At 45.5% G+C, this 12738-nt stretch overlaps 1 protein-coding gene across 3 annotated transcripts in view; it reads right to left on the bottom strand.

Moving 5' to 3' along the window:
- The window catches only part of LOC147114980 (ATP-binding cassette sub-family C member 9-like), a 332333-nt gene that overhangs the window by 250477 nt on the left and 69118 nt on the right, over positions 1-12738 (bottom strand). For all 3 annotated transcript variants that reach the window (XM_085993156.1, XM_085993155.1, XM_085993157.1), the window contains 2 exons: positions 9027-9179; positions 891-1046 (listed from right to left, as the gene is read on the bottom strand). In XM_085993156.1, the coding sequence (XP_085849282.1) occupies positions 891-1046; positions 9027-9179 (309 nt within the window). The remainder of the gene's footprint in view (positions 1-890; positions 1047-9026; positions 9180-12738) is intronic.

Raw genomic sequence — 12738 nt, 5'->3', positions numbered from 1 at the left:
AGGTTATGGCCCTGAAAAACTGATTTTAATTTTGTGCAGCGTCAAATTTCTCCATTCTAATAAAAATTAAAATTAAGAAACTTTAAAACTAAATTTTAAAAAATTGTTCATCTTTATTTCAGGTTTGCCTTTTCCCCATGTGGGAGCCCCAATCTTTGTTTTGCTCTCTAACATTTTTTTAAAGTTAGAATTTTAGGAGCTTACCCACTTCCTAGTTTGCTGTGTGAGAATTTCGCATTGTGATTGGCTGCTTAGACAGCTTGTTGACGTCACAGCAGCTCACACTATGGGATTGCCACTATACTACGTTGATTTCAACTACGCGTCGGAAAACCCGAAATTCTCGCCACAGAGGTCGCTAGATCTTTGTGTGAAGCTTACTTCAGGGCCAGTGGCGAACGCCTTTGTTTCACCGCTGACCGCAAATTCCGGGCCAGCAAATTAACTGGATATTCCCAATATCCAGCCTTGTAAGTAATTCAAGTTGTTCAAACTGTTACGTAGATCTGAAAATACATTTGGCAGGAATCAGTCACGTAGTTTTATATTTGTTTTAGTGACTACTCCGTTATCAAACCAGACATTTTCAGCAAAGTTTGGCAGAAGAGCTACAGTATAAAAGCAAGGCCACATTTCCTAATATAGTTACCACATTGACATCTTAAACACATTGGAGCCAACATACCAAAGGCTGTGGAGCACAGAATATAAAAAATGATTGCTGCAACCCCAGCAATTATTGACATAATCTGCAAGCTATATACACTACAGTAACCTAAAGGAGGAAAAGGTCACTTTATGGAATTTTTAGTGTGATCTACTTTATACATTATATTATTTATGTAAAATGCAAAAATTCTGTTCATTTAGCTTTTATAAAATGAACATACCTGTATTGGAATTGCAATAATATAGTATCCCATAAATGCTGCCATCATTATTTGAAAAGCATCCACCGACATGTGATTGATAATCTGGCCCACTGTCAGATGGCCCCCACTGAAGATCCACACAGGCAGTGACAGAGCTTTCAAGTAAATCATTGTCTAGAGAAATAACATAGAAACGCACTGATGTTACTGATCAAAGGTGGCTCATATTTACTATGTTACACCCACTTCTATAAAGCAGCATGAATGAAAGTTACAGCTTGTGTAAACAGTTAAGTGCCCTTTTTAATCAAAAGTCACAAAGCATACCCATGAAAACAGCACAATGGTCCGATGCTTAGAGAGGTGGGGAGGGAATGGGGACGTCTGTCAGTGGCTGGGAAATCGGGAAATGCCAGGAAAGTGGAGGTCCTTCTGAATTTAATGGCAGGACCTCAGTACAGGAAACTTTGGTTTATCCGGAGGTTGTATGTCCGGAATACTCGATCTAACGGCAAAAATCAGGAGCCGTTTTCTGTAAGTTTTTTTAGATCTCGTTCTTTTTTTTTCCCCCCAGTCAGCCACTGCAAGGTCTGTAGCTATAGCAACAGCTTCAGCTACAGACGCTTGCAGGTGCAGCCGACTCTTTAGAAGCTGTTGCTAAGCAACAGTGTTTGTTGTCAGATACAGAGATGAAAACCTCCGTATGCTTCAACATTAACTTTGTATGTCCGGCAGTTTTGATAGATCGGCAACACGCCGGTCCCGTCGGTGCCAGATATCACAAAGTTTCCTGTAGAATTTTTTTACTCCGTTTGCTGCCCAACAGCCAACCAGACTGCAGCTACCAATGCTATCTTCTATGTTTCTATGAAAGCCTGCGCTACAAGGCAGCAGCTGAAGACCACTGGGGATGGTCCCCGGCAAACGGGAAGATCGTGGGGAGGATGGAGAGATCAGGTCGCTGGGGGGAGGGGGAAAGAGGCCGAGATCGGGTCGTGGGGGGTGGAGGGGAGGCAGAGATCGGATCGGGGGGGGAGGGGGAGGGAAAGAAGACCGGATCACAGGGGGGGTGGGGGGAAAGGGGGAAGAGATCGGATCGTGACGGGGGGGGGGGGGCAAGAGATCGGATCGCGGGGAAGGGGGAGGAGATCGGATCGCGGGGAAGGGGGAGGAGATCGGATCGCGGGGAAGGGGGAGGAGATCGGATCGCGGGGAAGGGGAGATCGATCGTGGGGAAAGGGAGAGGAAGAGATCAGATCGCGGGGGGGGGGGAAAGAGAGAGATCAGATCGTGGGAAGGAGGGCAGGAAGAGATTGGATTGCGGTGGGAGGCTAATTTTCACCTCCTTTGCTTTTATCTTTTGCGCTACCCATGGAATCAAAGAAAATGGAGACAAAACATACAGAAACCTTTGCATCCAGGAAAAGGTCCATGAAACCTCTGTCCTTCTGCAGAAATACAGATGCCAATGTTTCTACAGAAAGGTGAACAGCTCTATTTCCAGATAACCCCAAATCTTATATATTTCTTGGTCTACCGTGTGGAGGGGTAAACTACCACTTGCAAGCGTGAATAGCGACAACTAAGTGAAATCGCCACTACGTTCTCGACTGTGATTCAAACTGCAGCTACCAATGTTATCTACCAATGTTTGGAAATGATCCAGAACAAACTGTACTGTCTCCAACTCCAGGAAGTAGATGTGCCATATGGCCTGTTCCATTCCCCACTTGTCCAGAGTCCAGGCCCTTGAAAGGGAGTATCCATCCTGCTGGGAATGGAACAATTACCACCATCAGCTGTAGGGGGAAATTGTAATAAGGGAGTGTCCCATGTAGAATATTGTTCTCCTCTTACCATCATGCAAGATCCAGAATCAAAGCCTGATTGATTTATGATTGGCTGAAACAGGAGTGCTCTGTGAGGAGATGCAGCTGTAGTGACTTCAAACAAGACAAGTACTGGGAACTAGGAACACAGTTGCCACCATCAGACAGAATATCAACAGACAGCCCTTTGCTGTAAGCCACGACCCCACCTGCAAGGGTGAGATGAGGTCCTTGCGTACTGTAAATTTGTCCCACAAAATAAATAATTTGTGTTGGATAGTTCGGAGTAACACCCTTAAAAGACCACAAAGTTTTGCGTCAGTAAAGCGAAGACTTCTTGAAAATTACTCTGAAGCTCACCTCCTGAACTGTATTGAGTATCTGCTGTATGGATGTGCAACAGATTCCAGGCAATAGACTGACAAGTTATACGTCCAGTTATTGATGAAAGTGGCAATGCAGCACCCCCAAGTGCTCTACAATTAGAGAGGCACTCAGTAAAAATCATGGGTACTAATGACAGGACAAACAGCAGTACCTTGCACCAATGACTTTACCCTAAAAATTAAATTAGAAGAACTGGTTACAAGGTTGCTTCATGGCAGCATGGGAGTAGGAATCTTTTAGTTTTTGTTATTCTTTCCTGGGATGTGGGCATCGCTGGCAAGGCCAGCATTTATTGCCCATCCCCAATTGCCCTCAAGAAGGTGGTGGTGAACCGCCTTCTTGAACTGCTGCAGACCGTGTGGTAAAGGTACTCCCACAGTATTGTTAGGGAGGGAGTTCCAGGATTTTGATCCAGCAACGATAAAGGAACGCCGATATATTTCCAAGTCAGGATGGTGTGTGACTTGGAGGGGAACTTGCAGGTGATGGTGTTCCCATGTACCTGCTGCCCTTGTCCTTCTAGATGGTAGAGGTCACGGGTTTGGGAGGTGCTGCCGAAAAAGCCTTGGCGAGTTGCTGCAGTGCATCGTGTAGATGATACCCACTGCAGCCACGGTGCACCGATGGTGGAGGGAGTGAATGTTTAGGTGGTGGATGGGGTGCCAATCAAGCGGGCTGCTTTGTCCTGGATGGTGTTGAGCTTCTGGAGTGTTGTTGGAGCTGCACTCATCCAGGCAATTTCTTCACACTCCTGACTTTGGGGAGTCAGGAGGTGAGACACTTGCCACAGAATACCCAGCCTCTGACCTGTTCTTGTTGCCACAGTATTTATGTGGCTGGTCCAGTTAAGTTTCTGGTCAATGGTGACCTCCAGGATGTTGATGGTGGAGGGTTCGGCAATGGTAATGCCATTGAATGTCAATGGGCGGTGGTTAGACGCTCACTTGTTGGAGATAGTCATTGCCTGGCACATGCGTGGCGTGAATGTTACTCATCACTTATCAGTCCAAACCGGATAGTTCTACAGCCAGAAGACCCTCTTCTGGACATACTGCCCAAGTAATGTGCGTGACCATTATAAACCTTTTTGGCTTGAGAAACTTGTTTAGAACTTTGAAGTCTCAATATTACCTCCAGAGTGCATTAAATGACTTGATTTTGAAAAAGTTACCAATCTGTGTCCTGCCCAATAACGGCCTTGATACCAAAAAGTAAATTTCCATTGAGAAAGAAAAGAGAAGGGGAAAGGAACATGGGAACAAGAGTCGGCCATTCAGCTAGTCGCAACAGCAGTGAACTGCAATTTAAAAAAAACACCCAAAGCAAGTGTTTTGCCACTGGCACACATCACTGAAATGAAACGGCGCAGATTAACCCTTTTGACTGCTGAATGTCTTTTGGAACTTGCACGTTTTGTTAACTGCCAAAAATGAATATTTCATGGCTGATCTGTATATTAACTCCATCTACCCGCCTTGGTTCCGTAACCCTGAATGCCCTAGCCCAACAAAAATCTATCATTCTCAGTTTTGAAATTTTCAGTTGACCTAGCCTCAACAGCTTTTTGGGGGGGAGAATTCCAGATTTCCACTACCCTTTGTGTGAAGAAGTGCTTCTTGACATCACCCCTGAATGACCTAGCTCTAATTTTAAGGTTATGCCCCTTGTTCTGGACTCCCCCACCTGAGAAAATAGTTTTGCCCTATCTACACTATCAAAACCTTTAATCATCTTAAACACCTCAAGTATATCACCCCTTAATTCTTTATATTCAAGCGAATACAAGCCTAGCCTAGACAACAACCTGCCCTCTTAAATTAACCCTTTTACCCCTAGTATAATTCTCGTGAATCTGTGCTGCACCTCCTCCCAGGGAAAAGAGATGGGGAAGGGAGAAAAGAGAAGGGGAAGGGAGGAAAGAGGGGGAAAGGAGAAGAGTACGAAGGGGGGCCAGGGGCGGGAGAAAGAGTGGGAGAGCAAAACCAAGGCCACGATTTTGCTGACTTTGACGGATCCATGGCGGGCGACGTTGATGGCGGGTCCTGATCCCTCTGCTGTCTCCATCCTGGCCTCTGAAATGACTTTCCCCTGATTGGGCTTGTTAAGCCCACCCAGCGCGTTTGCCGGCCAATTAGAGGAAGCGGGTCTGATGACATCATTTGATGACACGTCATCAGATGGTTTCCTTAAAGGGACCATGGCCAACTTTATTCTGACATTTGTACTGTCAGTGTTCTACAGCATTGATGTGCTGCATACACTAACAATCACTGCACAGAGGTGCAGGGCTGCACCCAGGCTCTCCCATGATTCCCTTCATATGCTTATCAGTAAATGCTTATATGCTTATGGAGGGAGTCGCAGCACACAGGTCCTCTTCCCATTCGATGGGCAGACGACATCTCCCCAGGACACCAACACAACCTGGTTACACATTGCAGAGGAGGGCACAAGCAGGGATGTGGTCAGGAGGACCTGGGTGCAGTGCCGTAAACATTTCAATGATCTTAGTAGATCACGAAATGTTAGTACAAAGCCACACTCAACCTCATCCTGCTGTGCCTCTCATCACATCCCATCTCACTAGCCACCTCTCACACTCACCCTCATCCTAGTCCAATCATACCAACTAACAACACACAAGGGTAGGCACTTGGGTGTTTTATGCAATGTTCATGTAAAGTTTCCATTAATGTGGTGTCAAACATTGAAACCTTTATTTTCAACACTTTCCGGTCTTGAATAGATTTGTGCGCATCTTTGGAAGTGGCTTAGTGAGTTGCAGTGAATGGTGAGACATAACAGTACCCCCCGCAATGGTGCTGTGTGTGAAAGTAATGGCTTGGACATTGTAGGGATGCTTTATAGTGTTGGTGTGAGGTGGTGCCAACCTGGCGTATCATGTGGCAGCCAGAGTGTACAACGTCAAGTGAAGTAAATCTGGCCATGGTGAAGCCATCCCTGGCTTCCCAGGCAGCAATGTGTCCTGTGCAGCATCAGTTGATTGCGGAGAAGGTTGGTGGTGTCGCTGGTGCTGCTGGTGTGCCTGGTGCTGCTGGTGTTGGGGCTGATTGATCGTGGTGGGATTCTGAGGACCAAGGTGAGAGAGTATAAAGAGCACCCATGCTGATGGAATAGATGACAGGTGAAGTAGAGAGGACAGAAGCAATCTGTGAATGGTGAGAGAGGTAATGAGGGCAGACTGGATGGAGACTTGTGTAAAGACTTGCAGCATGGTGAATCTGTAGTGGAAATGCAGTGAGGAAGAGTTTGTGGCTGAGGGAAGATATCTCTAAGGTGGGAGCTTTTACTGTACATTTGAAGCTGTCAACGCAACAGCTGATTCAATGGCTACTGAACTCTCACCTCAGCTTGACAGACGTGGCCCATGACCAGCGTGGACCCCGTGGGCGAGCTGCCAAATGCAGGTGGTGAGTTGAAATCCATTCTAAAGTGGCTTTAAACAAGCCACTAATTACCTGAATTGGGTCCCCCACTGTGAACCCGTCACTGCTCCGTGCTGACAGACCCAACATTGGGGAAAGGCGCGCGGCGGCGGGGTCCCAACCTGCTCGGGGGGGAAAAAACAACACTTTTCCACCCGACCTGCCACCGATTACTGACCCCCCAGAAAATCCAGCCCCAAGATTCAGGCTCCCGATTGCTATCCAAAAACTGCTGGTGAATGTGCTACTGGATGCCAGGTGAGGATAGGATCAGGCCCCCACAGCTGAACCGCCTGCACACTGTCTAGACTCTGTCTGAAGAATGGCCATTTTGGTGAGGCATAGGTCGTCACTGGGCTTCCATAGAATCAGACCCTAGAAAGAATTCAACACCTTTAGAAGAGGAGACAGGATGGAGAAAATTAGCTGAAGGGAGAGAGGGGAAGAAAGAAATATAAATATAAAATATAAAAACAGATAGTAAGAGTTTTTATAGTTATATAAAAAGAAAAAGGGTGGCTAAAGTAAATGTTGGTCCCTTAGAGGATGAGACCGGGAAATTAATGGTGGGAAATATGGAGATGGCAAAAACACTGAATGAATATTTTGTATCAGTCTTTACAGTAGAGGACACTAAGAATATCCCAACACTGGACAAACAGGGGGCTATAGGGGGGGGGGGGGGGGGGAGGAGCTAAACACGATCAAAATCACTAAGGAAGTGGTACTCGGTAAAATAATGGGACTCAAGGCAGATAAATCACCTGGACCTGATGGCTTACATCCTAGGGTCTTGAGGGAAGTGGTGGTAGGGATTGTGGATGCATTGGTAATAATTTTCCAAAACTCCCTGGACTCAGCAAAGGTCCCGGCAGACTGGAAAACTGCTAATGTAACACCCTTATTTAAAAAGGGCAGTAGACAGAAGGCTGGAAACTATAGACCGGTTAGCCTAACATCTGTGGTAGGTAAAATTTTGGAGTCCATTATTAAGGAGACAGTAACAGGACATTTGGATAATCATAATTTAATAGGACAAAGTCAGCATGGTTTTATGAAGGGGAAGTCATGTTTGACAAATTTGCTGGAGTTCTTTGAGGAAGTAACATATAGGGTGGATAAAGGGGAACCAGTGGACGTAGTGTATTTCGACTGCCAAAAGGCATTTGACAAGGTGCCACACAAAAGATTATTGCTCAAGATAAAAAAATCACGGGATTGGGGGTAATATTCTGGCATGGATAGAGGATTGGCTATCTAACAGAAGGCAGAGAGTTGGGATAAATGGTTCATTCTCAGACTGGCAATCAGTAACTAGTGGTGTTCCGCAGGGGTCAGTGCTGGGTCCCCTACTCTTTACAATCTATATTAACAATTTGGAGATGGGGACCGAGTGTAACATATCAAAGTTTGCAGATGATACTAAGATGGGAGGGAAATTAGTGAGTGAGGAGGACATAAAAAACCTGCAAGGGGACATAGACAGGCTAAGTAAGTGGGCAGAGATTTGGCAGATGGAATACAATACTGGAAAGTGTGAGGTTATGCACTTTGCCAGGAAAAATCGTAGAGCAAATTATTATCTTAATGGCAAGAAACTGGAAAGTACTGAAGTACAAAGGGATCTGGGGGTCCTGGTGCACGAAACTCAAAAGGTTAGTATGCAGGTGCAGCAAGTGATTAAGAAGGCCAATGGAATGTTGGCTTTCATTGCTAGGGGGATAGAATATAAAAATAGGGAGGTATTGCTTCAGTTGTACAAGGTATTGGTGAGACCGCACCTGGAATACTGCGTACAGTTTTGGTGTCCATACTTAAGAAAAGACATACTTGCTCTCGAGTCAGTACAAAGAAGGTTCACTCAGTTAATCCCGGGGATGAGGGGATGGACATATGAGGAGAGGTTGAGTAGATTAGGACTCTACTCATTGGAGTTCAGAAGAATGAGAGGCGATCTTATTGAAACATATCAGATTGTGAAGGGGTTGGATCGGGTGGATGCGGGGAGGATGTTCCCGATGATGGGTGAAACTAGAACTAGGGGGCATAGTCTTAGAATAAGGGGCTGCTCTTTCAAAACTGAGATGAGGAGGAACTACTTCACTCAGAGGGTGGTAGGTCCATGGAATATGCTGCCCCAAAAAGCTGTAGAAGCTACATCATTACATAAATTTAAAACAGAAATAGACAGTTTCCTAGAAGTAAAGGGAATTAAGGGTTACGGGGAGCGGGCAGGAATTTGGACATGAGACTAGGTTCGGATCGGACATGGCCCTGTGGGTAGCGGAGCGGGCCCAGGGGCCGTGTAGCCTGATCCTGCTCCTATTTCGTGTGTCTAATTCTGTTAGATTCAGGAGATGGTCCTGTGATAGTGGATTGGCGGTTAGGATCAGATCAGCCATGATCTTATTGAATGGCGGAGCATGCTCGAGGGGCCGATTGGCCTACTCCTGCTGCTATTTCTTATGTTCTTATGTAAAAAGGCACCTTACCTGCAGAGCTGCTTTTATGTGTATTCCATCCCGGATAACAATGTAATATGATATCTGTAAGCAAAAGTTCTGAAGGAGCACTGTACACAGCATCAAGAACGCCAATACATAGCCATTACCAGTAAATTCCCAGAAACTCACGAAATGTATTCCCTGTGTAAAGTGAGGATATAGAACAGTATTAATTAGACTATTAAAGATGGCCAATGCCTCTTCACAAGCATATACATACATTTATGCAGACCAACTTTGTTTTCTATAGACAATCAGCTTTAGGACCCTTATATCTGCTTGTCCACACTTACTAATGAAAATCAGCTCATTCAAATTTCCTCCAGAGAGCTGTGGATAGCCGCACCATAAACCATTAGTTTCCATACTCAACAGATAAATACACAGGCGGTTAGTAAGAGGAAGATAAGAGGCAATAACTGAAACAGCACATGCAATGTGACAGCACAGACACTGTCACTCATACTACTCAACTTGAATACTGCACAATAGTGAAACATGGAATTAATGCTGAAATACCTCAATTTGCACAGACAGGGGGGAAAAAAAACAAACACTTGAAAATAGAGTTTTTAAGTTTCCTAGATAATAATTGCGTGAAGGACAGGATAAATGGAGTTTTCAACAACTTTCAGAAGGATGTGCCATCACACTGGTGATGGAACTGTAGATGTTCAATCAGGTCAGCAATGAAATTGAAAGCCTCCAATACACTATTGCTTCTGATTGACTTGTTGAGGTGATAAATAAGGGCAGCATGCAGCCTAATAATTTTTTTTTTAAATGCCTAACCAGTATCCAGAGAGCTCTACTCCAATCACTAAATGTCCTGAAACAAAATTATATTTTGTTTTAAAAATAGTATGAGGGGAGAAATTGCAATGGGTCTCGCACATTTTTGGAGTCCAAAACAGGTACCACGAAGTTGAATTCAGCAGCACAATGTTCCATGCAGGAAGTGAGCATGACGTTCCCGGCGGCTGCCTGCATTATTTAAATATGATAGTAAGGGCTCTGACTAAATCAGGGACCTTTTGTTAATTTTGTGGCGTTGCGCACCTGAAACGTCACTTCCCTAACCCGCCCAGTTGGAACAAGCAGCAAGCAGATCTCACAAGTGATATTTAAAGGGATCCTCACTGCCATTAAGTTAAGTCTCTGGTCAGTCGTAGACTTCTAGGTTGCTTTTGGTTGTTTTGGCAAGTGTTTGTCTGTTAAATGCTTTTGCAGAGTGAGTTTGTGGAGGGCAAGTATTAATTCAATTAGAATTTGCTTGCTCTGAAATGCTGCTGGGCTTACCATCGAGGTCACTGAACTTCTTCCTGCATTGCAGCCATGTCCTAGGGCACTGCTTCTGGTACTGATGCGTTCTGCCACCTCTGCCCACTCATGCCGGCCAGCTTGCCTCGATATCTTCCCATCACCTAGTGAATAGAAGATGTCTCTCCTCCTGCTGGCCTTGGCCCCCAAAACCTTCAAAGCAGCGTCAGAAAACCGGTAGTCCCTTGCCACTTCAGCTATGTCTGCCATTGTCCACAATCTTGAGTGACAGTTGCCTGCAGCTAAAGTGCACCTCCCCTTTAAGAGGTACAGGCTGCCTTTAAATGGCATTAGCAATGCGCCCCAATTAGGCGGGCTGCCAATGAACAGAGCAAGTAGCATTGGCAGCCCACCTATTTTATTTAAATTAATGATAGGGACAAATTTTGGATCTTCTTTGCGGCCACATGACCGGACACGCGCTCCAAGCACGTTGCTCGTTCTGCACATGAAAACACACTAAAAGCAATTACTACCCCATGATTGTCATGAATTCAGGTCACATCATCCCTTAATTAAGCCGATTGCAATTTGTTACAATCCCTTCGAGTGGTCCAGCATCTGCAAAGTAAATCCCCATCTCCAACAAGCTTCAGGCAGATGAGAATGAGTACAGCTGCAGACAGTCTGCTGCAGAAGCAGCCTCTTGCATTTGGAACTATTAATTTGTTTGTTTTCTGAGAGCACGAAGGGCTTTATATTTTTAATGAACTTTTAAATGCATTCCCAAATTGTACATTTGCAATTTATGAAACATTTAGCCATATAGATGTACATTTTTACATATCATTTATGAAGCCATTGTACAATTAAGTGTGCATTCACAGGTATTTTGGGGTAATTATACATTTCAGTGTGCAATTACACAGATTTTCTGAGAGCGTACATCCCCATATATAATTTAAGTCACTGCATACGCTGTCTGCACGGCGACTGTGGAGGAAATGTTTCGCCACACTAGACTGCTTGCACTGGGAACAATTCAGGTTAGGGAACCATGGCAGCTTAATCCCAATGTCTGGGGTTAGTTAGGACTGTGGATGGTGGGAAGGGTTCCTGCATTGTGAGCTTTATATTTTAGCTGGTTTATCCCAATTGGCAAAGAAGTTGTGGGAGAAATTAGTATGGTTTGCGCCACACGTTAGCGCCACGAGATGGTGCTAAAACATCGTTGAGAGCTTTAACGCCACCTGATGCCAGTTCCAGCACCACAAGGCATATCAGTGTTGCGGTAGCACTGCCACTGAATGCGATCGCTGGGGACCTCGCCATCACAGAGATCGTGAAGTCAGTGAGTGTGCAATGCTCACTTGATGCAGCCAATGAACATACCGGCTGGAGAAAACAATGACAGCTTCAGGTGGTGTGCAGCAGCAGGAAGCCAGCTCCAGCGACGCTATTTAAAGGGATCATCACCAATCACTCGGACCTGACAGGTTTTTGAAGTTTGAGTGGCTGTGTGCTACTCCCTGCTACTGGAAGAGTTTTCTTTATTCATTTCAAGGTTCTTTGGCATCAGGGAGTGTTGTGGCAAGTACAAAACTCCATAATTATTTCTGAAAAGCTTCAACCTACAACACTTGCTAAAAGTCATGGGGGCTGTACTGGCAGTGAACCTCGCCCTCCAGAATCTATGGCGGAGGGAGTAGGACAATCGGCCTTCCGGACGGGCTGTCCGTGACCGGCTCATCAAACTCCAATTCGCATGAATGAAACCCCAGATCCCTGTAGCTCACCACCTCCCCATCATACAATCCCTGTCTCACGCCAGATCACAGCATCCTCCTGGGCACAAAGGTGAAATGAGAGAGACCACAAAATATTCCAAACACTAATAATAAATTTATCTATAAACATATCACACATATCACATGAATTCTAATAACTAATGACGCTTGTGCCTACCACAGTTCAATAGCTGTCATTGTGTGCAAGGTGTGAGATGTGGGTGTGAGTGTTGCTAGGTAGAGATTGTTGGTGGGTGAGTGCTGGGGGTGTGGTACATTGAGCAGTGTGTGAAGCTTGTGGTATAGATGGTGGTATGTTGCATTTGGTGAAGCCTTCACTTCACCCTGACCACCCGTGAGCTCGTTAAACTTCTTCCTGCACTGTGGGTCCTGGGGACCACAGTACTGCCCGTGACGTGGTGCGCCACCTCCCTCCATAGTCCGGCAGACTTGTGGCAAGGGCCTCCTGCCAGTCAACAGGTACAGGACTGCCCACCTTCTCTCCACCGCTAAAATCAATGCCTCCAAAGCTTCATCGGAAAACCTCCGGGCTCTCTCCCCGGGGCGGCGATCTGCCATCAGGATTTGTAAATAAGTGCTCCTTCTCCTTGTCCTTATCAGATTTTTGCAAGATAAGGGAGTGAAGGGTTATG

This window comes from Somniosus microcephalus, chromosome 7, assembly GCF_052327205.1.
Source record: "Somniosus microcephalus isolate GS21.2 chromosome 7, FLI_Smic_1.0, whole genome shotgun sequence".
Lineage (NCBI taxonomy): Eukaryota > Metazoa > Chordata > Chondrichthyes > Squaliformes > Somniosidae > Somniosus > Somniosus microcephalus.
The sequence above is the reverse complement of the archived record's forward strand: the minus strand, read 5'-3'. Positions and strand labels throughout refer to the sequence as shown.